This window comes from Argentina silus (genome assembly GCF_951799395.1).
Source record: "Argentina silus genome assembly, chromosome: 8".
Taxonomy (NCBI): domain Eukaryota; kingdom Metazoa; phylum Chordata; class Actinopteri; order Argentiniformes; family Argentinidae; genus Argentina; species Argentina silus.
This window is the reverse complement of record NC_139662.1, coordinates 8,048,593-8,076,446: the sequence shown is the minus strand read 5'-3', so window position 1 is coordinate 8,076,446 and position 27,854 is coordinate 8,048,593. Positions and strand designations below refer to the sequence as shown.

The following is a 27,854-nucleotide window of genomic DNA, read 5'->3' as shown; positions in this document are numbered from 1 at the left end:
TACTGTATGATGAATTTGTGTTCATTTCATTATCATTGAAACAATGGTTGGAGATATCTCATGTCAATAAACATTACAAACCTAATCAATAAGGCTTTCAAACAATATCATATACTGTTCAGTTATATTATACTGTAATGTTATAGCCACAATAACATTCATACAAGTTCGATTTGAATTCATTATATTCAGAGCTTTAAGATCACAAGATTTGACATCTTTTATTTCTATTCCACAATGCCCCACTGAAACAGTTATGTGCACTGATTTATAGCTCTTTAGTCCAGGACTTAGGAAGGAAGTGGTGTCAGCTGTTTGATGGAACTGATCAAGCTTCAGTTTCCCACACCAGCAGCAGCATCAGCAGCAGGGTTACCTTTAACCTCCACTCTGCACTCATTCTCGCCTCGGGACCAGCTAATCTGATACCACCTGTTGCCTCTGCCAAGCTCACACTGGGCCACAGACCACACCAGGTCAAAGGGAGTTAAGTCAGTGTAGTCAGATTGCTTAATAAGGTGTAATACCTGCTTCATAAATCATGTATAAGCTATATGCTATATGAAGGTTGGAAAAAACTATTAGCAATCAAAAAGTGGAAGCCAAAGCCATAATTAGCAAAACATACATATTATACCACCCTTTATATAGTATGAATTTGAAGTATAAAGTGTGATTTGTGAAGCATCTATGTAGGCCTTATAAAGGCATCATTAAGCCTTCATAAGACTCTCTGTTTACAGTATGACTAAACCTTCGGTGTGAACGCCAAGGAAAGAGTGCCCTCCAGGCCCAGAGTAATTTCACGTTGTAAAGCCACTTTCAGCCGGTTCCCAAGGTCATGCTATTTGGGACGGCTATCTCATAATTAACTGGGATTTGGCAGGGTACCATGGTGATGCTTTTGGAAAGACAAACAGTTACAACATGCCGAGCATCTCAGACCACAGCTCAAACTCTTTGTTTGGTAACCTGAGATGCTGTTTTTCAGCACGGAACATCACAACAGAACCTCCTGCTAACAGTACTGCACCCTTTTTGGGGGCCACCATCTGCACGTCCAAGACATCTGCTCTTTCCGTTTTGTACTTTTATAACATAAAAAGTTGAACTGGTATTCTGGTATTGATGAATGAAAACATTATCATTCAATTTACAGTAGGCCATACGTTAGATGACGAGCATATTGTTGAGATGTTTCTATGTAGCAAAGTGAGCAAAACAGAACCTATAGAGTTTACTCGTGACAGTATCATCAAAGCGAAGGCCTGGGGGATTGTGAAGGGTGCTGAAGCATTCTGAGGTTATCCACCCCTTTCAAGAACCTGCTCCATCTTCTACATTGGAAATTACCTGACAGCTGTTTTCTTTAACCTGTCCACCATGGGAAAGCCAAGACTGGGAGAAGAGACATGATGACCGAGGGGGGAAATATGATCTAGCTTTGCCTCACACATAACAGTGCAAAATACCAATCCATGGTCAAGAGGATAAGGTCAGCTTTCATCACGAGCTGCAGGAACTGCAGCTAACACAACTCCTGAGTGTCAATGTGTCAAAAATGACTACCAGCAGAACAGGTTGAAGTAATTTCTTTCAGTTTCCCCAAAATCCTAAATCTATGATTATGAGAGTGACCATTATCATGACCAGTGTCATCATCAATAATGATGGTCAATCATACAATTATAGAGGGAATTTATGATAGAAAAATCACAACATCTCTGATGACTGAGTGGAGGATCATCTGATTATTTTTCTTTTTTGTTGGTTTAGTTTCTGATAGGGCCTCTTTGGCATCGGGTCTGCACATGGTTGCCATTCCCTGTTGGTTTCAATTTGATTGGTTCCATTTCACTCTTGAGTTGTAATATTGACTTAAAGCTATATCTTGTCATTTAATTATATAAGTTACCAGTTAGGTCCTATATACAAAGTATTTTATAATCTCCAGGAACAAAGCCCTCCTATTGTACCACAACACAGATTTGATTGACATTGAGGTGCACTAGCTTTTCCTCTGTAAATATATGATTCACTTATTCAATAAACATGGGCAAAAGTAATTTCAGGGTATGGCCTATCCATCAGTTTAGGTAATCACAGTGATGAGTCACAACAAACAATCCAATTACAAATACATGCAGCTGTTTACACATGACAATAATAATTATAATAATAATAATATACATTTTAATTGTAAAGCGCTTTTCATTTGATAAATCTCAAAGCATATAGATTCATTTAAAAAAAAGAAAAAAGAAGAAAAAGAAAATGCTGAGTTTTGAACAATGTACAATGTATATTACATTGTTCTGTTTAGGTCAATCCCACATCATTGCAGTAATGTAATGGCATTAATACATTAATCATTTCACCAGCAACACTGTTTCATATCCCTGCACGTCACTGTACTTAGTCCACTTTCCTAAATTGAAGTATAGGAGTACTCTGAACCGAATTAAGCAGTGCATGCCAGTTACATCATCAATTCGGAGGAGAAGGATAAGCCTACAGTTTCAAAAATTACTTAAAATGTGTTTGCTCAAAAACATTCCACCAGCTGCTGTAATTTGTATGCATACCATCCACAATACGGTCTCAGTTTCTCAGGAATTTGGTGAAATGCGTCCAAATGTGCTCAACTTAATTATGGAGGGCTATCTTTGCTTTTGCAAACAAACACAGTTCATCAGAGGAGCAGCTTTGGGCTACATTCATACTCCAGTGAGGTTGGTCATGTAGAACATCTAACTGGTCATGTTCATTTGGGATGAATGAAATGTAGTTGGGCAGGTGACTGACACCTTTCCCATCCAGGCAGGACAGGAGAGCCATGGGGAGGACAGAGGTGGAATTCTTCAGGGAGATAAAAATACATCTGGAGCTGCGTAGCTGCAGGTGTTATTTCACCCCCCTCTAGAGGCCCCTGGGATAGGAGTCAGTCAGGGCAGGGGGGGAGACAAATCAGGATCGCCTGCTGTCAGCAGTCCATAAGATTTCAAATGCCACCATCTCAGAAGAGCCAATGTGATTTATTTACTATTGCTGTGTCATACAGTATACAGTGTGGTACATCCAGATAAAACTTACATATATGACTACCAGAAACAGAAGAACACTGTCTCTCAAGAAACAAAGTAAGAATCTCAGTGAAATAGCACTAAAAAACATTAATGTGTGCATGTGCACAACAAATGTTACCATAGGCAGAATAAAAGCCTTGGGTCATGAGCTTGTGTATAGAGTGACCTGAATCCAAGTTTAAATTCAAAGATGCTTTTGTTCAAATCTCTCTCCAGCCTGCTATGCCAAACCATTTCCCGATCCATCTTTACATAAGAACAGTATAGTAGGCAGCGTAGCTAAACTGCAATCCTCACACTTTCCCATTTGAGGTTTCTCCTGGCCAAAAATCAATAAACACTAAAGAAAGACATGCTTCAGAAATGATCCTGTGGTAAGAGTGGCGCACACAACCTACCATTGCTCAGCACATTGGAACCCCACCCTCACTACACGCACTCAAATGGACTCAGAGAACCTTCTAGGAGGTCAGCATTTCCTTGGCTGTTCCTTGGAGCTTGCAAACAGAAGTGATTAAGTTGGTAAGAATTCAAAAGCACTCTGTACAACATGACTTATTTCATTAAATACACAGTACACTGCTTTAAACTAAAAAGGAGAGAATTTTTCTGTAAGTCTTTTAGTGTAAATAAACATATTTTGCTGCCCAAATAAGCTCACATGTCATGAAGCAAATCCACCCACACACACAAACTGTGTGACCCTAAGCTTAGGCTAACAAGGAACTTTCCAGGTTTTCTTCCATGTTTTGCTAAGGAAGTGATTTATTTTCCTAAATCTATGATAGTTTAAGGCTCATGGCAGATCTACCAGCTTGCCAAAATGGCAGAGTTGGCTCTTTCAAGTCAATGTAAAGCAGTAAAAATGTTAACATTCTTGAGGCCAATTATTTGGGTTCAGCATGTGAGAAGGGATCAGGTGCCCACTTTGTCTGCATGAAATGCTTTGTCTCTGATTGGCTCTCCCGGGCTCCATTCTCTGGTTTAAATCCTTGGATTTAGACTCCCCCTGTCACCCACAGACAAAGGATCAAGGAGCTGGCCACTCGTGGACCACAGGATTATCTTTTCTGGGGCTGGGTCACAGAGGAGAAGGGTCTGTCTGGAGAATCCTGAGGAACACTGAGGTTGGATTCCACCAGGTGGAGAGATTCTTTGTTGGGGGCAGTCAGGAAAGACATGGAGCTATAGCTCTACCTGGACTCAGATGGGGGTATTTAGGGTCACGTTTCAACGTATTCTGTCAATTACTCCAATAGGCAGTGAATACATATTCATATATGGAACATCTTACAAGTATAACATATACAATGATCATACAGGAAATGTGACTAATTCTTATTGTTTGAGCACATCCTTGACACAAAAAAATGTCAAGTCACAGGAAGACAGTCATTCCTCTTGATACTTCTGGGGTTTAACAATATAAATAACTTGGCTAAAAGTAGCGTAAACTTTTAACAAGTTTTGGCAGCTGTAGTTTCAACAGTAGGACATTTGGACAGGGAGTCCATCATACTGTTGCAATCCCCTCCAACCCCAGAAACAAGTATGGGACTCCTGGTCAAGCGTTGAGTGGGCTTGGAGGAGACAGTTGGATAAGCAGGCCGTGAGTGCAGGATAAAGATATGGTTATAAATGAGAGCTGGGGGAAAAACTGTTAGACGGGAAATAAACAGAAGGTCCGCTCGTCCAAGGTCAACAGGGGACTGTGAAATGGGAGGGATGTCTCTACATTGTATATTATTTCTAATGGCTGCAGTACAATTTATACATAACGTACATACAATTTGATACAACTTTTTGAATCTCAGATTTTCATACTTGAGGTCATGTGTATTTTTATTCATGATAATGGCACTTTCTTCATTACCCTTCACTACCCTTCCTACCTATTTCTCAATTACAGACAAAGTATTTAAGTATTACTCACACTTTAACACCAGACATATGTCTGTTGAATGTATAACCACATTACTTTGAAAAACGATGACTGCATCTTCTTGTCTAGCCAATTTCCCTTTTGGGATAAGCTCAGTCATATATCTGACTGATTAAAGCAGCTGCTTATGGTCGGTGCTGTAATCTAGTCAGTTTGAACGGAAAGAAAATAAATTCATTTCTAACGACTGGTATAGTACATCTAAAAGGCCTACAAGTGGACCACTAGTAAATGTTGCACTCTTCTCTTAAAACGTTGTGCTATGCCTAACTAAAACGTTTTCACAAGTCTCCCATTGACATCATTAATGCATGACTTATGCCTGCACAAAAGTTAGCACTATCTCTATGGCCCCAAGTGAACCAAGAGAAACACCTGCATTCAATACATATTGTGATAATGTTTATAACCAGCCGAATGACGATACGAACCCCCACACTCTGTTTAGACAGTGGTAATTGTGTTAAAGGGATATGTCTATAACCTGACAACAATCCCATTGTTCTGCATGGGGGGGGGGGGGGGGGGTTGAGGAAGGAATTCCCCTAGACTGTGCCACGCCCGTTCATCCAACACTATGAAAGCTAGATAGTCCCAGACCAAAATTAAACATTTCCTTCATTTAATATAGCCTTCCTTCCCGTTGATACTCCCAAAAAAACTCATGCATTAATACACTACAGTACAATAACCAACTCCAAATAAAATCCCTAACCGAAACTCAACAGCTTGATTCTCTATAATCAAACAATCTTGGATAGAGAAAAACAAATGTCTTTGTGTATATGAGCTATACATGAAAAAATGTAATCTTAACAGTAATCTCAAACATACACAAAGTATCCTATAGGCCTACACAAATACAGATGGGCTTAAACGTCCACATCTACAGATTCATTCTGAGTCAAGGTGACAGAAACGGAAATATCTCATAATATTCAAGTGTAATTGTTTCTGAACTACTGAGCAATAATCCCAGTAGCAGCAGGTAATTGGAACCACAAACCACACTTGGGTCAGCCATTGCAGATGTGAACCTCAGCCCAGGCCTCCAAAGGAGCCCAGGACAGTCTGTGTCTGTGCTCATTACCATTAGAAGTGCTCCATATAAGAGCTGGACATGAAAGAGATCAGTTGACCTGAAACTTTGGTCAATTTAACAGGAAACTACATCCCATGATGTCTAGGCAATGACCCTAAACTTTGGCATGTTTTAATGTTGATATCATAATTATGGTGTATGTACATTATTCTAACCTTGCCAAGCAAAAGGGCTTATCCCATGAAGCTAGGAAAGATTTGAGAAAGTGAATGATTTAAACAGTCCTGCAGGCCATCCTTTTCCAAACATAGAGAATCCACTGCTCAGAGCTCACCAGTCGACAGATGAATTTCACCTGTCTATTTAATTCAAAGAGCAGTCTAATTTGAAGGTGCGTTCATGCACCAACTGCTTTGCCTCCACCTAGACATCTGTTTGCCAGAGGTTTATGCAACAATACAAGAAAGCGGGAGGCCCAACCTGCCCATTCATTGGGAGCAGATGTGAGGGATCCATTTCCTACTATAATAAGAGGTAATTACAGGCATGGGGGAATCCATGTGTCTGTGTGAAAATGTACAGAACTCTGGGGAGGCTGTTCATGAGTCAGCCAGTCAGGTAAAAACTACCTGACCAGCCAGGCAGTGAAACTAGCTAACTACAGGGAAAAATAGTATGTTCTATGACTTGCCCTGCCTTAGTCAAGCCATCTTCAGCCAGTTCAGCCTCTGTACTTATTAATGTGAGAGTTTATTTTCTATGGCTAACTAAAATTGATCGCCTATTTGGTTCATGGAGATACTTTCTCCTCTAATTTCTTTAGTTTTCCCCAGCCACAATATGTGAGCAAACATTCTCTTGACATGACTCCAGCAATTCCAGGCCTGGGGATTGTAGGGGGGTGGGGGGTGGGGGGTGGTGTGGGGGGGGGAAATAGTGCTGACTAGTTTTCAGAGACATCGCACCCTGGCCTGATCAGACTATGAAAACTCTGCCTGTCTCGTCTGGTCTTTTAAAAAATAGGCATGAAAACAACAGCTCTGTCCCCATTATTCTATTATCTCTCTAAATCTCTTTTCCATTACTGCTGCACCAGGGAACCCCTGGTGAAATAACAAGAGTGAAGTTAGACATGTGCCCACGGGCAGGGCTTGTGCCTGTGCCAGGGAATCTGACTACAGTCTCGCTTCTGTGCCAAATCTCAACCCTGGTGTGACCCTGACTCCACCCTTTGTGCCCGTGACAGGGCCATAATAGAGTCCCAGCAGGAGGGACCTGGTGGGGGAGAAAGGGCCCCTTCACCCTGGCACAGCTGAAACAGCCTCCTCCAGGGCAGGCCTTCCCGCTCCAAACATAAATCAGACACTCTCAGTTAAGAGGAAGAACCATTTAATTACTCTTTTTAAAGAAATAATTGCTTGACTTGGCTGGAGGTGCTGCTGGGGGAATCTGAACTGAGATAGCTTTGCAGCCCTAGATGGTTAAAGGGGAGCTTATATTAGTGAGAGCGGTCTACTGTAGCATACATAGATTATGTTGATTACGTTGAGTCAATTACTGGACTTTAACTGGACTTCCAGTCCAACTTAATGAGATTCAACGTTATATGTCTATTCTGTGATAAATAGACAGGAATTCAAAAACTAAGACTGAAAAGCTTTAGAATGAGCCACAGCTGGTTTTCCCCGCAAATCCATCCTCAGTGGTGTGGTGAGGGCATTCTTGGTGGTCACTAATCTCCTTAAAACTAATTACCATAAAGTGTTTTTGCTTCTACTGAGAAAGCAGTCGTGGCCACATGTTTCTAATAAACTCTCTCTTGGGACTGCAATCAGAAGATCATTATTGTTGTTTACCTAGTATAAGGTGTACAACAGAATCTTTGGAATTAGAAATAAAGGCAGGGCATTTTAGCACTGTTATGCCAGAGCATTCTGATGTGACTTGAGAATATTCACGTATTGTTAAAAATATGTTTTTCAGGGCATTTCTGCTTTATTGGAATAGAGACAGTAGAGATTGACAGATTGAAAGGATGGGTGAGAGAGAGGAGGGATGACATGCAAGATATGTCGAGGGTCAGAATCAAACCAGGAACCTTGCGATTATGTGGTATGCGTATTAGTGTGCTACACCACTAAGCACCCAATATTCACATATTGTGTAGGAAAAGTCTTGTGAGTCATACACTTTTTTCCTGAACAAGCACATTTAAAGTGAATTCTCTGCCTCCTAAAAACTATGACAAGCCTACATGTAACCTAGGCAGTGTGTTTGGGTGACTAACTACTCAGCTTAGCCCCAGGAATCAACAGATGGTTTGGGTGGAGAGAAAATTACATATAGCCACTTTAGTCTGGAAGCCACAGAAATTCCCTTTCTGTTCCCAACACCATTACAAGGCCAACATCCAGCTCCAACTCGCCTGCCAGGTACTCTGTAGGCCTAAATAAGTCATCCTGGAATTGTCAAACCTCCGGGCACATGATGGATGCAAAAAAAACATAATTTCAGTTTGGGTGTGCAGTATGTAGACAAATATTTTCATTGGACACTGTTAACAGTACTAAATATACATAAACATAAAAAAATAAAAAAACTATGGTTTGTTATTATTCAGCCAGCCCGGGCACAGCACTGACCTGGAACGGTTTCCAAAGGGATGCATTTGACACGGTGTCTGGGAAAAGTTTAAGAGGCACAATGGTTATAGTGGCTAGCATGGTGCAATGCCACAGTGATTTTGATCGAGCAAAGCACTCAACCACACACAGGATCCACATTCCTTCCTTATCAAACAAGTTTAATTCCCTCCAAGGTATCCCAGCAGTCCTTACAAACATCTGGCCACCCAGTGGCTGTGCCTCCCTGGTCTTTCAACAATAATTTCCAGAGAATCCCAGTGAACAGATCACACAAGACCACATTCCTCATGATTGAAGTTAGATAAATGTATCACAATGTTTGTAGCCTACTAGCTATAGAGTTTACAACTTTAGCCTATAGGGGCTTAAATAGAACAGCCTCTCTATGATGTTTTCTCAGAGAAACAGAGAACATCTCCTTTTAAGTCTGTCAATATTAGGAGTAGGTCTAAACCCCTCATCTTGCGTCACTACAAACGAATACCCAGAAGATATAATCACCAATGCTCCCTTTTAACTGAAGCACAATTCCTCTCTCCTTCATTTACTACATACCACTTCATCTCTGGCCAACAGATGCAGGCGAAAGGCCAGAGCCTCCGGAATTTTCTCTCAGTGATATTCTCTTTTCATTATCAACACAGTGACTGCTGCTATTAGATTTAAACCAAGAGATCTTTCCATGACAAGACAGTTTGGCCTCTGACAATGGAGCCTCCATCTTTAAAAGCAACAAACCTGGATGGAAAATATTACCAAGCATGTCTCAGTTGAGAGGAACTGTGATGGAAATCAAAGTATCACATTCTAACCTTCAAAGAGGAAATACTAACAACAAAGGATATTGTTCTGGCAAGATTTGGTGCCATGAGGGAATGTATTAATTTCTTGTTCCAGCATGTTAACTGCCAGGTTAAGAATTATGAGGCCCAATGTGCAGCCACAAACCCTCAACAGTAGAAGGCACTCAACTGTCTGCAGCTTATTTGATATTACGTCAGATTTGACTGAATCTTAATACTCCTAGGAGTAGGCCTACACATAGACTGAATATTTGAAATGACACTTCATTTTCATTCTACATAGGAGGATTAGCAAAGGTGCAGGAGAGTGCTCTGTAAACCTGCAAGATAAGGACATGGGGAGGAAAACGGTCATGATTGAAGATTTGGGGAATTTTCAAAAACAAACATATTTCAGAGATAAATCTGAGAGGAGGGAAAGAGAAAAAATAACAGATACACATATTGTTGAGTGGGTATGTATAGAACAGGACATGCACTGAATTGTGCACAGGAAAGCCTGAATAAACGTTGCTCCGGGAAAGTGGGCTCCCCTTGTCCTACCAGATAATTCCAGGTTTCATTTCCTCAACAGGATGATGATTCAGCAGGGGCGCGTTTTTTAGACCGTCACGAACCACAGCACCAAACAATGGATTGTTGGCAACACCTAACTCATCATCGACCCCTTCCCCTGTGGCTCTAAAGATATCTCACGATTAAACAAAATCGCTGGGCCAGATTTCCTCCCTCATTGCTCAGGATACGCTGAAGCGCTGTGTGCAGTGAGTGAGTGGTACTGTAGTTGCACTCACGCAGGGCGGAAAATCTGCTCAGGTGGTGTTGAGATACAGCCAAAAGAGTGGGAACCATTGCCAAATGTTAACCTATACACTACTGTGGTCGAACACTACCCCCACTAAGAACCCAACAAAGCACACACAGAGAGAGAGCCCAAATGAATTCACATTAAGCACAAGGTGTGTACTGTCGAGAGAGAGTAAGTTCTTATTTCTCATGTGGCAGCTGTTGACATGCTAACACAGAGCAGACTCCTGCTAGACTCTCATGGGTTTATCTCCTGCAGCTCTAGTGGGCCTCTGCAGGCTGAGAGAGGCATGAGGAGAGGCCCGGGGTGCTGACTAGAGAGCTGAATACTTCCAGGCTTCCAGCAGGGCTACACAGAGGCAAACTGAGACATATTTTGGCAGAGGCTTCAAAAGATACCTGTTTGCTGACCCACTCGGTGCACTGTGTTACAGTTACAGTGTCCTGGGTCTATCAGGTCAACAGTACAGTGTTGGATTGCAAGCAGACCAGCACCTTCAGATTTTGTATTCCTTAACAAAGGGATACAAATTGAAGTTGTTATTGAGGCTTTTACCAAATACACTGACATTTTTGAAGGGGTTGTATGTAGCAGATTTCAAGTATCCTATTTCACAGGCAGAAAAAAGGAAAAGTTGACACAATATCAAGAAACCCACCCGCACAGTTTAAGAAGAAAAAAAAAAAACATAACCAGAAGTTACATGTTTTTTTTCCCCCTCCTTTTTATCTTTCATATTATAGCCTAAGGGCAACATCACCATCAACAATAGTTTAATAACAGCTCCAGAGGATTTGCATCGTCTTGGCGTTAAGAAAAGCCCTGAACAAACATAGCTTCTCCATATAGGACAAGCAGGGGCTTGTCTGTCTTACATTACATGGAAGGAAAGACATGGGCCCTTCTAGTCTCTGCTCTGGGTTTAGGAGTCACCAGCTTTGACCATAAGAAACAATGAGGGATTTGTGATAAACACTCTGCAGGTCAGCAGGGTCAAGCTGGGTGTTAAAAACCAGGAAAATAATAATACTGTTACTTTTGACAACTAGAGGTTCCCAAAAAATCCTTTCTGTGCAAGCCTTGGTAGAGCCTTGAGGGTAACCCCCTTCAGTGCAGCTCACCCAGTTCCACCTATACATGACAATACGTGAACTCCCCTACACAATAAGAAATGCATTCAAGTAACTTAACGTCAGTGCCAACTGAAAAGACAATGGGGTATTCTAAAGGACACAGACCACGATAATGTGTCTTCAAAGGGAAAGTGCCATACAGTGAACTTAACATTTCAATTAATCTCGTATAAGTACGGAACAAGAGACAGCCAGGGAGAAAGCCTCCATTCCAACACAATACAAATAGTTTCTCTAAGGCCTCCTGTGACCTCATCATGAACTCAATTGGCTCTCTGAATTGCTTAGTTCCATAAAAAGACGTATGAGGAGGAATCTATACTGAAGCTTCACTGAAGCAGAATCAGCCACTGAACGGTTATTTGAAAATTGGTACCAAGTATATTATAGGTCTCTGTAGCGTCTTCCTCATACATTTGATGTATAAAGTGGCAAGATAAAAATGTGTAATTAGGTGGAGGGAAAAGGGGGGAACGGGTTGCATATCAGGCGGCACTGGGAATATGTGAACTCATGTCAGCACATGCATAGTGCTGCTGTACCAGCTGAGGTGCAGCTGTGTTCGGCGTCTTGCCCCTCGGTCCATCATGGATGCGACACACATAAAAGCCAAGCAATCCCACAAACACAGAACACGGAACGCACTGCATTGTGAGACGACATTTAAGAGGTTTGTTTGTGGAGCTGAGAGTGACGACCCACAGCCTTTTTCAATAACTGAGGGGCTAAATGCTCTGCTAGCTAAAACTGGTGTTCTCAAGACGATTGATTGAGTGAAGAGTAGTGAAAAGGACGGAGTTGCTTAGCTCAGACTGTAATACCTCAAGGTATAACCAACCTCAAACAAGAGAAAGGACGTTATTGTATAAGATACAACTGTGAGTTGGAAGGGTTATCTCCAAAGCGCAGAGTAATCTCTGCTGTCAGAATGAATCATATGGAGGCCCTTGTGAACAAGAGTCAGGTTCAGAGTCCTAACCTCTGTGACCTCTTATCCAGGTCCCAGTCACACCTCACTTCAGAGTAAATAAATGCTGGGCTGTCTCCACTCCATATGTGTCAATGCGTTTGAGCAGTGGCAAGCCACTTCACTTCAGGATAGCATTGTCCTAGAAGACAAGATGGCTTCTCTCCTGGCCATAGCTCAGCAATGCGATGTTTGTCAAGCCAAGTCATCTACCAATTAGCTCCACAGGCCCTGGGGCCAGACCTTCTACGCTGTTCAAACTGTGGAGGGGAGCTTCTGTTTGCACTGCTGTGTTGCTGAGCCCAAGGGTGGGGTCCCATTGTGTGAATCTTCCCTGAGTTTGACTCTGGCTGTGTTTTAAAGAACAGTTAGCTATTCAATGGAGAACTTGTGTATGAATAGGTCTCCCACGTCTTGCTTTTTGGTTGAATGTTGCAAGCTGGGCAGACAGATCAAAGCACTCTAAATACACTTTGTTCAGTGAACGATTGATATGCTGAAAGTGAAATACAGCAGTGGAGGCTAGTTGAGGTAGAAGAGCCCGTCGCTCATTGTAATGCATGGAATGGAATGAGGAATGGTATCAAACACACGTGTTCCATCCCTAATTCCATTCCAACACACATGTTTGATACCATTCCTCATTCCATTCAATGAGCCTGTCCTCCGATTTCCACCTCACCAGCCAACTGGTATATGGCCATTTTGGCACATCTATTTACTTGTCAGCTTCAAAGTGTCACCACACAGAGAGATCTGGGGTGACTTCGACGCTTACTTAATATACCACATGGCCTGGACTGTGCTACTACTATATCGCAATGTTGTTGCATAAGACTCGGAGGGGAGATAAAGGGGTTGAGTTTCACAGAGGATAAAAAAGAAAATGGTTTATGACAAAGGCACTGGCTGTATATGGCTACAGGTATCCAGGGCACCCCTCCCCCCCCCCATAGTTCATCCCCCATGAATGAAGTCAGGAGACACATGTGGCACTGCAGGCTATACCGGGAGAGATCTCTGGGTCAAAATAGTCAGCAGTGTTCACTGCTCACAGTTCTGATGTCAGACACCAGAAAACAAAGTGCTCCACTCTTGGCTCCAATCTGTTCATATGATCAAGAGTAGGGCAGGACAGACACGGAGCGAGATGAAAATCCCTGGCCTTGACAGACCTGAACAGATGCTGTTTGCTACACCAGGGAGTAAAGCAAATGTAGGGGTTCTAGAGGAGGAATATGATAGGCCTGATCTGAAAAAACCATGAAATACAGGCTTGAGATGACAAACTGGACATAAAGAGTGATGCACCTTGACACACCTAACTATGTCTTATATTCAGGCCTTCTGGTTAGGAAATATAAGCTAAGTCATATAGTTATCACAGCATCCCCTTTTCGAGAACACTTTATCATAACTTTCATGATTAATTAGTTATACATTCTACTCCGTAATTAATTGTATACAAATGCTTATCATGCTTTTAATTAGTAATGCTTATGAATGCAAACAAATGTTTGTAAATGTTTATGCTTAGGATACTTATGTAAAAATAGTAAGTACAGTACACTTTAACAATTTATTAATGAACTTATTAATTAAAGTGCTTCAATAATCCCCAATAAAAGGAATTGATGGCTGATAGCAGTATGTGAGCACTTGATTGTGTTACTGGACTGCTAGCCAATCAAGTGCTTTTACTGACATTGATTGTTTGAGTTGATTGATGGGAATGACCCTGACATTCCAAATGAATGAAGGGGGGGTGCCCATAGTAACACCAGTACTTGTGCTTAATTGAATGAAAGAGTCAAGCTTGCCACAGTGCAGACTCAAAATGCAAGAAACAGATGCTCCTGGTTCCAGATAATTCAATTATGTTGCTATTGTCGTCCTTGGTTGTCATCGAGGCAGTGGTGAAATAGAGAAGCCATCTCCAATTACCTTTGGCAGTTAAAGTCAACAAGTAACAGATGATGGCCCAATGGAGACTAAAACATAAGTTGAAATTTGGTTGTGGTTAATGATATTCCTGAAAATGCTCCAAAAACAGGCGCAACACATACCCAATTGGACACAAGAATCAAAAGGCCAAATGTCCCATAAGCTACAGAAATAACAGACAGCTCCTCTTCAAGAGGTCAAATGTTTTGTTTCTGCAACCTTTAGGCTTAGCATGGTTTATTCACTGTATCTCAAACAGGTGTTAGACTTATTTCTGGGCCTCTATACAGTATGAATGCTCCATCTCTCAAAAAGGCTTTACCTCTCTAATCAAAGGAAAACAGAACAGAGACTCAGACAGCTTTTTATGTTAGAGGACACAGAGGTGAGAGCCCAGACATGATCTCTGGGGGATAGTGTGTTTATTCTCAGCACCAGATATGAATGTCCTCATAATTCACATCACTAACACGGGACCACTTTCATCACTTACCACTTTAGGGTCTAAAGATCTTAGATTTCAACGCAGACTTGTCGTGGAGAGTAGTGCATTAGTCCAGAAAAGAGAGAGTATTTCAGTATTTCTATAATTGCTCAAACTGTAGAACATAACTTCCCTCAACAATGCACACACTCTCACATACTGTTTGAGAATGGTACAGCACATAGATGCACTGTATCAACCTCCTCACAGATTCTAAACATAAATATGGTTTACCCTCAATTGTCCCTCAGAAATGGTGGTACAATGTTGTCCACCAATAATCTAGAAGCTGGACATCATTCTCAAAGGTAACATTCCCTTGGTGTAGGTTAATTGGTGTGCATTACGTTGCACAGATAGACTACAAGATACATTAAACTACGTTACACAGTAATACACTTAATAAGACATTTCAGGCAGAATCAGACTAGTTTCCATTCATTACAATTCAAGCATCTTCTACGTATGTACCTTGTCTACATCTACAGTTTACATTCTGGGTTACCAAAGTTGTTCCACAGTAACTACTGCGTTCATTGCAACTTCATATAGCCTATCAATTCCCTCGATATGCAATTAAGGTGTTTCAACCTAAGTGAGTGCTTCAGAAATAAGTTTGAGAAGGTTTTAAAGCATGTAGACGCCAGCGAGACTATGAATAGCTTGTTTCTATGGACAGAATTAGATCAGCTCCATTCCACTCAAGGTTCTAGTTTGTCAGATTACTTTTTACAGCATGTTTATAAAAAGTACAGGCAAACATGAGTGTGTGGAGAGGAATATAGCTATATTTCATCGGTGCTGGATCACTTGACCACAACAGCCGTAGAATACAATGAAATGAAAAATATGATTTGATTATATTGCTCATGAAAAGTTCAAATGGATTATGATAAGGTATCATTTCACTTACATTAATCAGATGACACGTAAATATCAACGAGACGATAAGTCCAGAGACCGAATGGATCCGCGTGCCCATTTTCCACCAACCCAGCACAGGCTGCAAATGCTGGGGAAAGGAAAATCAAGCTCCTTCACTTCTTGCCACTGAAGTACTGTATTGCGTGCACCTTTTACACTTTCTATAAAGGACAGACTTCTTTTCTACGTCCCACACCCGTTGGGACTTCATCAACAGATAATGATCCTTTTGAACGTTTGCTATATGGAAACAGAATAAAAAGCTATAAATGCGGCGTGAAGAGTTATATTTGTTTCGCCCCTTCGGCCCCACTTTCTCTTGCACTCCGAAACTTCGACTTGTAATGCAAGCGCAAGGCACTGGGAAGTCCGATGCTGTTGGGATACACGAGCCACTGCCCTGCGTAAAAGGCGGAATGGAATTCAAGGAGTGCTGATAGGCAGCTAATCCCACAGTGTGGAGACGCCACCTAGCCCATCTATAGATAGGACGAGTTTATACCAACCATATCATAATTCAATAATCTGTGTTATACACTTAAAATGGTAAATTGCACCAATTGAATATTCAGATTATATATCATCATTATAGGCCTTCTCAAATAATTCACCAACAGTACAGGATAGATCATTTGAATAAAAAGCACAGGTTTAAATGGAAAAACTAAAAACTTGGGGTTTTCGCATCACTTGATTATCTCTCATGTAACTACAGGTCTTGTTGCCTTATGCTGGCTGGTAAGGAAGTCACTAGAAATAAAACACAATTGAAACATTTAAAATGAAAACAATTTGATCAGTATGATCTGGGGAGAAAATGTGGGTTTGTGATGTACCTGTCGTTGGTCACCTAAGCCTCTTTGATGCATTATGCCAATGCATTGGTGAATAAAATCTGGGTATCTGGTGAATGATATCTGGGCATTGGCGCCCTCTGTTGACATTGAAAATGTTATATTTAGATGTTAAATCATGACTACTTGTTGTTTCCCCACCAACTTACATTTCATGTGTAATTAATTACTGGAACCCAAAAGCATAATAATATAAGCATCATGAAACTCATAACATAAGACTAGCAGGCAATTTTGATTGACCTTAAGGAAACCAAAACGAAAAAGGTCTTGTACAACTTGCCCTACTATCTTTCAGTTCAAGAAGCTGTTTTCAACCCAATACTCCATCCCCAGAACATTACCAGACAGAATTGTCAGTGGATATACAGTACAGTGTGTTTGTGTTAATCCAAATCCATAATTGGTGCACAGCACGCCTCCCTCTCAGAGTTCAGAGAGCAGCTGCTGTCAATTAAGACTTTATCCGTGGCATCTCCACTGGAGCTGTTACACAATGGGGGTAAATAAAACTAAAACGAACATACACATACACAGCACAGTAACCACATGTGCATTTTTAGAATGTAAAGCAAGTGTATGAGCTTCTTTTTTTGTTTTGTTTTGTTTGATCTCTTCAATAACTACAACAGTACATTCATATGTTCCTAAAAAATATCTAAGAACACTAGAACCTCATCTTGATTTTGACAACCAGATGACAATATTGGCTTCCACTTTGATGTTAAACCAAACTGTCTGAGGCAGCTGCACCAGTTGGCTTGCTCTGCTGATCCTCCATCCTGGTGAATCTGGTCTATTCAGTCTCTGTGATCGGCTCCAGGGCCGGCTCTTGTCTTGTCTCTCCTGGATACAAGAACCACGAAAGGCATTCTTTGTGTGACTGGCCTCTAAGGGTATAATTTTATGAGGAGTGACTCTATCCTAGCTTACTGTCATCAAAAAGTTCCTTTGATATAATATCAAAGCTGTTCTTTAAAGGTTGAGCAGAACAGACTCTCAAAAGCAATCCTATCATCAGACTCACAAAGGTTCATGAAACAAAGGTTTCTAGCACCAGAAGAACTTTTTTAAGTAAAACTTAAACTTTTAAACTTAACTATGCACTAGAGGAACAGGCTGTGAATCCTCCACACTTGACTCACAAACCCCATCTATTGGACAAGAACCCTTACACCTTTACTGTAACTTCTACAATATGACGTCTTCAAAGCCAATGGATACTATGGTAATAAGGTGCTGATGTAAATGCCTTCCTTAGTAAGCTTTATCATTTATGTATGAGATGTGCTTTTCAAATAAAGCTTGATTTATTGATTGATCTAGTCACTGGGTATACATGTGCAACAAGGGTGAAAATGTCAGATGACTATGCAGTCTGAGGCTACAGGCATATCAAGTCAGCTCTAGGTATCTCATTCAAATTAAAGAAGCACAACTTACAAGCCAGCTGGAATTGGACTGCACATCTGTGGATGAATAGTCCTGACATTGAGTGAAAGATCAGCCAAAGAATATGAAACATTTCAGATCATCTCAGCGGGTTCCACTACCCAGGAATGGGATACACATCCTGTACTGGTTGAGGAGTGGACATAGATGTGGATGATAGAATGCAGTTGCTCTTCTAGTAACCTCCCTGTGTGCCAATTCATATTAATGTATGACTCAAACCCCAAATCCTGAGTGCTGCAATTTTGAAAGCCAAGATGACTTACAGGCAACCCTGATGCAAAAACACAGATACAATTGTAACAAGATTTACATGTTTTTATTCAAATCTTTTTTTCAGTGTAAACAGAATTATAAAAAATCTACAATTCACATTGATAGTCAGGCAGAAACATTTGACTTATATGAATAGAACATATTCTAGACAACATTCGAAGCTTTTACTTTTTACATTTTCTGTCCGACAGTAAGGACAAAATCAGTTCAGAAAGACTTTTCACAGAGCAAGGCAAACCAACCATTAAAAAAATAAAAAAATAAAAAAGGTTTTATGAAATCAGACAATAAAAGAGATGGCTTCAATACAATCTTGGTTCAATAACCAACAATTATTTGATAACATTCATATAGCTTTCCACTAAGAGAAACATGAACTGAGGAAAATAAAATGGGACACAAATAGAGACAGACATACCCTCAGAGTGAAACTCAGTGCTGCACTGTCATGTCTGGGGCAGGACTTGAAATTTGAGAAGTTTGCGGAGAAAGTTAAAGGAACCAGGCATCTGTTTGTAGAGGCCTTTGGCAGAGTTCTGGGAGACTTCATTGTTGACCTGAGCAAAAACACAAACAATGATATAATGCTGTATATGAGTGAGTGTGATGCATGTGAGGTGTGTCGTATCAGTAAATAACCAAGAATCATGATCCAACAGTCTTGGATCTTGTCTGGTGTGAATATGTAGCTACTGCATGTTCAGGAGCAAGGAAACAATAGGAAAGTTTTACATCCAAAAGTGACAGCTACCCATAAAATATTTTTTTTTTTTTTACAGTCATTTACCATGCCCTATTATTCACAGCAATTAACAACCCCAAACAAAAGGTACATATCAAACATGTGCCATGAGGAAAACTCACCATCATTAACATGGTGACAAGGTCATCATCGGCAGCATTCTCCTCTAAGATCTGATCCAGTGTCTCGACATACCAGGAGCCAGCCTGGGTATCTCTCCAAGAGACATAGCCTGTGCAAGTCACAAAGAACAGCCATTAGAAAGACATACTACTGTCACTCTGTGTTTGATACACACACACACACACACACACACACACACACACACACACACACACACACACACACACACACACACACACACACACACACACACACACACACACACACACACACACACACACACACACACACACACACACACACACCTGGAAAGGTTGAGTAGGACACCAGAATGTCACTGGGTGTGGGCAGTGTGGCCCTGGCGTCTGGCTCATCGGAGGACATGCTCAGAGAGTCACTGCTGGATGACATGGGCATGGCATCTGCCTGGTCATCTGCCCCACCAACGGACGGCCTCACCTCGTCAGGAGACACCTCGAAGCCCATGTCTCTCTCACCTGCCACCACACAAAGAAGCACACAACACACTTCTATTTCCTTCCCTGTTATCCATGGTCAAGTACAGTGTGATTTTCCACCAGGTATTGCATTACATTGTCAATGCATTGTTTTGCCGGTTACATCAAGTTAGTTACCTCCCCCACAGGCCTGGATGAAAAAGAGCTTGGGTTTGCCCTGTAGAGACGGGCAGTTCTGGCCATTTAGGTAGTTGGTAATGATCTGAACTGGGACAGAGGGTCCATCCACACCATGCACTGCACCAGGAAAGCGATTGTGACTAACCTTAAAAAACATTAATTGAGATTGATTAATAGCACGTATTTCCTGTGCAATTAACAACATAAAACAAATGCTGATTTAAAAACACCATGGGCTTAGGTAAAAAAGATAAATATGTCTTACTTCAGTCCCATGGGATAGCATGATCACCACGCAGCAGTCATATTGTGAATGGTCCTTCTTGGATAAAGCTGATAGCTCCTGCCTTATTTGCTGAAATAGTGAGTAATGAAAGCATTAGATCTACTGGCCAGTATTAAAGTTATACATGAAGAGATATCATGCAGTATAAGATGAACTGAGAGGCAAATCAGGAGGGTAGCAGCAGGGGGAAGGCATCCTAACCTTATATTTCAGGTTTCTCTTGACAACAACAATAAAGTTGAGGGACTTGAATCTGTTCTCCAATTTGTCAGAGTCAATGTTGGACCCGGTGCGATTACTCAGCTCAGACTGGGGTTCAAACTCTACATTGTTTATGATCAGGCAGTGTCCACATGGCCTGGCATCCATCTTGTATTCCTGAGAGAAAACCATTAATTGAGTCCACAATACTGTATATAATACTTTATACTGGATGTAATATGTCATTTGATGTCATTCTAACTAGTCAAAAGCAACATGTTCATATTTATTTTCTGGAGATATAATAAATCATGTGAGAGTAAACTGAACAGAACTGAAATACAAGAACTATTTTGGTGTAGGTTGCACCACATTGAGGAACTGACACATTAGTTCTATGTGTTTCTCCTGGTGGCATTTAAGAGGCAGAATAATGAACAGCCAGAAAGGCTAGATACATTACCTGAATACTATCACGCCTTGTTCTCCCTGCCCTGGGTTTTCCATACTCCTTTTCAGGGGCTGTAACAAATGCATTACTATAGTATTACATGAATATTCAGAGACATGTCAAACAATCCAAACAGACATTTAATGCTATCACTTACAGGGGCTTGGAGTGGTAAATTGAGTTGGATAGATAGGGACTCTTGCATGCTTGTCGATAGTATCCATAGGGGAGCCTGTCGAAATAGAGCAAAATCAACAGCATAGATGACAATGAACGAGAATAGATTAATTTAGAGCGGAGCCATTTTCACCACATTTACAGTAATGGTACCACTACCACATAGCCTACTCACGGACTGGCAAAGGCCTAACGACTGGGCGAACATGGACTGGCAGAGGGAGAGGCTGGCTTGGTGGTCCTCCGCTTTGTAGGAGCTCTGCCAAACTATGCTGCTCAGTCTCACGAAGGCACTCAAGGAAAGATGGGAATGCCAGACTTCCTCGTGTCTCCAGGTCCCTAACCAACTGCCTGGCTTGCTCTCTTCTGGTCCCCGAGCTCTGAAATAGAGGAACAAGGTGTGAACTTGTGAGAACTTGACAAACAATGCATGATATATCAGTGGGCCCACTGAAAGAAAGCTGTTCAAGTGCATTCGGAAAGTATTCAGACCTCTTCACTTTTTCCACATTTTGTTATGTTACAGCCTTATTCTAAAATGGATTCAATTAATTTTTTTCCTCATCAATCTACACACAATACCCCATAATGACAAAGCAAAAACAGGTTGAGAAATATTTGCTAATTTATTAAAAAATAAGGCTCTAACAAGACAAAATGTGGAAAAAGTGAGGCGGTCTGAATGCTTTCCGAATGCACTGTAGATGCCTATCATTACTCCTTACCTTTATCTCATCAACCATGTCTTGGGAAAAGATCCCTTTTGACAGAAGTCCATCATAAATATCTGATGGGTCCAAGTCTCTCACGAGATTGGTCCTATTCTGTTGGAGAATCTTTTTATGTGTTCCCTCCATTATGAAACAGATGATCAGCAAAGATTCTGTAGGAGCAAGGAAGAGCAAGATCAGGAAAAAAAAACTACTTGAGCAGAAAAAAAGTTAGTCACCAATCCAATATGACAATTGAGAACGTATCGCGTTAACTAATTATGTGCACTTGTGCCCTCAACAATAGTACAGGTAGCTAGAGCAGTTAACAGCTAACATAACTTCAAATAGATATCTACTGGCTAGCGTTTCAAACATACGCCAGAAAATGTTGTGGCCGAATTCGATTGACGTATAGAAAGAAATGGAGTATATGATATGGTGATAGAGTTGAAAATGTATGTTTACCATATGTGCTTCCTCTTTTGTGTGTTAGTTTCACTTCCAACTTCCTTGTTTACATCACTCCCCGATGTGATTGGTTGGTGGAAACTACAATCTGAAAATCACAATGCGCATTCGGTTTAGTTTTCACGGCGCACCGTGTAAACAAGGTTCGCACTTTGCCAAAGGGAAACACGCTCAGCCGGCGCATCTGGAATTATAAAACAAGTATACCCGTGTCGTGTTTTGGCTTCGTAGAGGAATAATACTCAAACTCCCAGAATTCTTGACGTCAATTGACTGGATGCAGTACTAGCAGGTTGTGTAAAACATTTACAAAGCCAATCTAGGGGATGCTGCAGTCTGCAAATCATCACTTTCAATGTTCCTTCTGCACACATCAGCACTCACAGTAATCATTTGGAGGATGCACCGAGATGTGGCATAGAACTGGCTGATTCAACACCATTTTCTTGAGGTGCGTGCGCGCTTGCTGTGCATTAATGTTGCTAGCTGTCTAGCTATATTGCTTGGACAGCTTTGAATGGTTTGTCGACATTTGTTGGGGCAGATAAATGTACTTTGAGATTGCCAGCTATTACTGAGCTGTTTGGCTAACGTCCCTACCACTACAATGATCATCATCGTCTTCAAGCATGGCTCGGCAAGGGTGCACTATTCTAGCTAGTTTGTAGATGAGTAGATGAATAATAGACAGATGTCAATAATTGTTCCAAGTCTGTTAGACGGTTAATTCAAGTGTTGCAGGGCCTTATTCCGCCAGTGAAGACAGAAATAAAGGTTTACTAAGCATCCGACGTCTTTAGCCCTGTTTTTGCCTTTCTTACAGTGAAATATGTCAAGACCAAGTATGTCTCTGACACTGCCTGGTGTGGTGGTTCTCTGTGTGCTGCTGGCTGGCTCAGTGGAGGCAGCTTCTGAGGTAGTCGATCCATACAGAGTCCTAGGAGTGACCAAAAGTGCAAGCCAAGCTGAAATCAAGAAAGTGTACAAGCGCCTTGCTAAAGAATGGTAAGCATGTGCATTTCTGTCAACATAAATGAACAGAAACATACCCAACAGCTCCTTTTTGATCCAGGTGTTTGAGATGGTCCATTTATACACTTCTTCTTTATTTCTGTAAGGCATCCAGACAAAAACAAAAACCCAGAGGCTGAGGACATGTTCATCAAGATAACCAAATCGTATGAGGTTAGCGTTTACAATATTCTGCAACTTTATCAGAGTAAATAAATACACAACTCAGAGGGAAATGCATCACACTGTGGTTAATGTATACATAGAATAAGGTGTTACCCAATAGAAAGGGGAAAAAAGGTACTCAACTAGGATGATAGGACATCAGTGTCCAAGAGGGTATGAAAGTTATTTCAAGTTACTGTATCCATTGTCTTTCTGTCCATACTCATTAGATCCTTTCCAATGAGGAGAAGAGGTCAAACTATGATCGGTACGGTCAAACGGACGACACGCAGCCGTATGGCCACAGTCACTACGGTCACCGCAATGACCACTTCTACTTCGACGAGTCCTTCTTCCACTTTCCCTTCAACAACAAGGGGAGCAGAGACTTTGCTGACAGCAAGTACGCACTGCACTTCAACCAGTACGTCAACGACGTGGTGCCTGACAGCTACAAGCGACCGTACCTGATAAAGATCACCTCTGACTGGTGCTTCAGCTGCATCCACATTGAGCCCGTCTGGAAGGAGGCTGTGCAGGAGCTGGAGGCCTTGGGTATGAAGTGCTGAAATCCATACAAAGAACAATTGTTTAACTGACTTAACCTTCCACATGATAGGAATACAAATTACACATTCATTTTGGACTGAATCTTATAGCTTTTTTGTACAAAACGTGTATGTGTTTTCTTGGCAGGTGTTGGGATTGGCGTGGTGGATGTTGGCTATGAGAGACGTCTGGCCAATCACCTTGGAGCACACCGCACACCGTCCATACTTGGGGTCATCAATGGCAAAGTGACGTTCTTCCACTACGCCGTGGTCAAGGAACACTTGAGGCAGTTCGTAGAGGACCTTCTCCCTCAGAGACTGGTTGAGAAGGTAAACATATTGTTATTAGTGAAGGTAATTGTTAAAACACTGCAAAACAGGTGGACTTAGGACTCAAAACTAAAATACATCTTTATGTTTAGTGCATCGCGCCATAAGTGAAAGAGAGAGTTAGACCAGCATCTGAGTGATTGTGGTTTTGCTAACATCAACTTATGTTCCAGGTCACAGACAGGAATGATCTCCAATTCTTGAACAGTTGGCACGAACTCAACAAGCCCCATGTGCTTCTTTTTGACCAAGTGCCTGTAGTCCCTCTGTTGTACAAGGTAGGACATATCTAGTCTGTCTGGCATCAATTTCAACAACCAGTGAGAGTTACTACTGAGCCTTACTGACACTTCATTCTTTGTTGTTTTCCCTCTCATCCTCTCTAGCTGACTGCATTCACCTATAAGGATTACGTGCAATTTGGATATGTGGACCAGGGCCTCTCAGAGACGGCAAATCTGTTGAAGCAGTTCAATATAAACACTTATGCCCCCACCATGCTGGTGTTCAAGGAGAGCATGGACAAGCCAGCTGACATTATACAGGTAGAGACAGGCAACCCCTTGATTAGTACTGTGGATCCTCTTTCTTTTCCGCCACTTGGTTGAATAATTAACTGGTATGTGAACACTTGGTATGTGAACACTTGGTATACAATGGTATCTGAGGCAGACATCTGTTTTACAGCACCTTCATGTTATTGATGTATTCAGAGATGCTTTTTCTGTGTATGTACAATATCAGTGGCATCACACTTCTTTTAATATACGCTACATTTATTTTCAACAACAACAAATAATTTGTTTTGGATTATAGATATACTGTAGTAATATTGTTGAATTGATATTGTCTTGTTGTCGTTCTCTTCAGGCTAAAGGAATGAAGAAACACATTATTGATGAGTTTATATCCAACAACAAGTTTCTCCTTGTCCCTCGACTGGTCAACCAGAAGCTCTTTGATGAGCTTTGTCCTGTCAAACAGTTCCACCGACGAAGGAAGTAAGAAGCTGATGATGCATTACTTTACTCTCTCTGTGCTAATGTACGTGCCAGGCTGTATTCCCCATGTAGCCAATCATTTCTCAACAGCAATGAGACTACTTTAAAAGATAATCGGCATAAGTTATGCCATAATTGGGCTGTATACACATTTAATGTGGCATGAGGCACTGCAATCCTTTTAGACCTATTTTCATGCGTTCAAGCTGCAGTGTGATTCTCTGTGATGTTCTAAAAAAAATCGGTGCTCTCAGGTACTGCGTTCTTCTGATCACGGGTGAGGAGGAGTTCTTCGCCATAGGAAACCAGGCCTTCCTCACATTTGCCTCCACCAACACAAAGGAGGTCGTGAGGTTTGCCTACATCTACCAAAGGCTGCAGCAACCGCTGTGTGATATCCTACTGAAGAACAAGGAGAAGGACAGTACACCACCACAAGTTCGTTAAAGCCTGTACAGTAGAGCTGAAGTGCCATATGAAATATTATTTATGCAAATATGCTCTCCTTGCATCTGAAGAGATATGCAGTTGAGATTTGGAGAGCTTCTGTCATACCTTTCACGAGTCATGAGTGTGTAATTAGCCCCAGACACACCATGTCTCTCAGGAATTAATGTGTGTGTGTGTGTGTGTGTGTGTGTGTGTGTACACAGGTGGTAATCCTGGAGAGGCGTAATGCAGCAGGGAAGGCCCTGTATTTGCCCATGGTGGGAGGTTGGAATGGTACTGATGAGGATAAACAGAGACTAGTGGAGGAGTTGGAGCGTCTGCAGAAGGACCCCTCCATCCTCAGTTACGACGCCATGCTGCCTGAGCTCAACAACGAGTTCGCTGCTGTGAGTTGAATTCTTCCTTATGTAAAAGAGGAGGGCTGGCGTACCTTAGCCTTTCTGCAGAGACACTGTAATGATGTTGTAGTGATTAGATATTTATGTACAGATGCGAGAATTCTATGCCACCTTCCTGCAGTTCATGTATTTGTTTCTATTTTAATTCCAGATGTTTCTTATACGATGGATTTACACGGCTTATGATTACCTCTCTGAAGTCATTGATGATATTCTTCATAATAATTGGTAAGTATTCATTTGTTTCATTCCAAGTAGACCTTTTGAGGGTAGAACAACATAGGAAGATGTGGCCACAGGGAATTTAGCTAGCTACTCAATATAATGGCAGTCCCTCATCTGATTGGTTGAATGGTATAATCAAGAGAAGTATTACCTAAGTGTGTCACTGAATCTCTGGAACCTGTTTTTTTGCAGGCGTGATATGATGCCCCTCCTGTCTCTGATATTTTCTGCCTTGTTCATCTTGTTCGGTACTGTGGTCATCCAAGCCTTCAGGTAAAGTACGATATGAGATCTTAGTCATTCTTATACACTTGTGAATTATGTAGGGGTGAAACAGTTTCAGTATTCTGACTTGTGTGATTTCAGTGACTCAAGTGAAGATAAGCAATCAAAACCAAAGACGAAAGACACAACAAAGGGAGAAACTGGATCCCCCGGGAGCACGTCAAGGTCAAATTTACATTTCTAATTCAAGTAGAAATGTCCTTAGTGACTGTGCAATGGTTTTGGTTAGCTTTAACTAGAGATATCTTTTACAGATTGGGTTTTCAGTGAATGTTATTTGATGGTAATCTTTGTGGTTTACAGTAGACCACCCAAAAAGAACTTTGTGGAGGTGACAGAGCTGACAGACATCACCTACACCAGTAACCTGGTGAAACTGAGGCCAGGCCACATCAACGTGGTGCTGGTCCTCACTGATGCTTCCAAGAACATCCTCCTCAGCAAGTTTGCCAAAGAGGTCTATTCTTTCACAGGGTGGGTTGCTCGAGCTGCTATGCACATACTGTAAATGGTATAATGCAGGCTTTGTTGCCTACTGAGATGTATGAGACACATATTCAGAAGTGAGGGACATGACAAACTTCCTGTAGCAGCCTTTTTGTAGGGTGGACAGAATCAATCGTATCATGTTCATGAAAGCGTATCCTATCCTTGTCTTTTTGCCCCCTAGGAGCCTGACTCTGCACTTCTCCTTCCTGAATGTGGACAAGCACAGCGAGTGGATGGAAACGCTGCTGGAGTTCGCCCAGGACGCCATGCAGATAGACACGGACGATGACGACGGAGGCCACCGCAAGATGGACTACACGGGCTACGTGCTAGCGCTCAACGGCCACAAAAAGTACCTCTGCCTCTTCAAGCCCGTCTACACCGGGGAAGACCTGGACAGTAAGTCCTCCGAGGAGGAAGGGGGCGCCACAGGGGGAAGGTCTAGGTCTGGCTCCCGTGAAGACCACCTACCACGCAGGTCTGTGCCCCGCTCCCGCTCCACCTCTACCTTGCAGATCCACCACAAACTGGACCGGCTGGGGCTGTGGATGGAGCGGCTCATGGAGGGAACCCTGCCTCGCTACTATATCCCTGCCTGGCCTGGGCTAGACAAGATCACCGCCAACAAATAGAGAATAAAAAAAGGACTTCTGTTGCTAAACACTGAAATTAAGGCCCGTAAATTGACATTCTGACTTTCGATATTCGTGTATATTATATGAAGCATGTCAATAGATTTGCTCGAAAATTTGATTTACATACGCATATCCCAAATCAGGATTAAGCGATC

General features: G+C 41.7%; 3 protein-coding genes across 3 annotated transcripts in view; 1 reads left to right on the top strand and 2 right to left on the bottom strand.

The window, feature by feature from the left end:
* Positions 1-15,836, bottom strand: part of hspg2 (heparan sulfate proteoglycan 2) — a gene marked incomplete at its 5' end in the record, with an annotated part of 86,990 nt that extends 71,154 nt beyond the window's left edge. Inside the window, one exon of the mRNA XM_083675567.1 lies at positions 15,768-15,836. Coding sequence (XP_083531693.1) covers positions 15,768-15,836 — 69 coding nt within the window. The remainder of the gene's footprint in view (positions 1-15,767) is intronic.
* Positions 15,837-18,402: 2,566 nt separating this feature from the next.
* Positions 18,403-22,188, bottom strand: casp9 (caspase 9, apoptosis-related cysteine peptidase). The gene is made up of 11 exons (XM_083676083.1): positions 22,157-22,188; positions 21,704-21,861; positions 21,154-21,358; positions 20,959-21,033; positions 20,814-20,872; positions 20,351-20,527; positions 20,129-20,218; positions 19,861-20,008; positions 19,531-19,722; positions 19,225-19,334; positions 18,403-18,917 (listed from the first exon to the last, which is right to left on the bottom strand). The coding sequence occupies exons 2-11, from the start codon at positions 21,833-21,835 to the stop codon at positions 18,807-18,809; spliced, it is 1,299 nt and encodes a 432-aa protein (XP_083532209.1). The 5' UTR covers positions 21,836-21,861; positions 22,157-22,188; the 3' UTR covers positions 18,403-18,806.
* A 328-nt stretch (positions 22,189-22,516) lies between these two features.
* dnajc16 (DnaJ (Hsp40) homolog, subfamily C, member 16) lies at positions 22,517-27,708 on the top strand. The gene is made up of 15 exons (XM_083674473.1): positions 22,517-22,610; positions 22,983-23,164; positions 23,278-23,344; positions 23,566-23,890; positions 24,032-24,216; positions 24,390-24,494; positions 24,603-24,761; positions 25,087-25,217; positions 25,472-25,655; positions 25,871-26,053; positions 26,217-26,293; positions 26,483-26,563; positions 26,657-26,740; positions 26,879-27,049; positions 27,246-27,708. Exons 2-15 carry the CDS (start codon positions 22,989-22,991, stop codon positions 27,694-27,696), a joined length of 2,379 nt encoding a protein of 792 aa, XP_083530599.1. The 5' UTR covers positions 22,517-22,610; positions 22,983-22,988; the 3' UTR covers positions 27,697-27,708.
* The last annotated feature ends 146 nt before the right edge of the window (positions 27,709-27,854 follow it).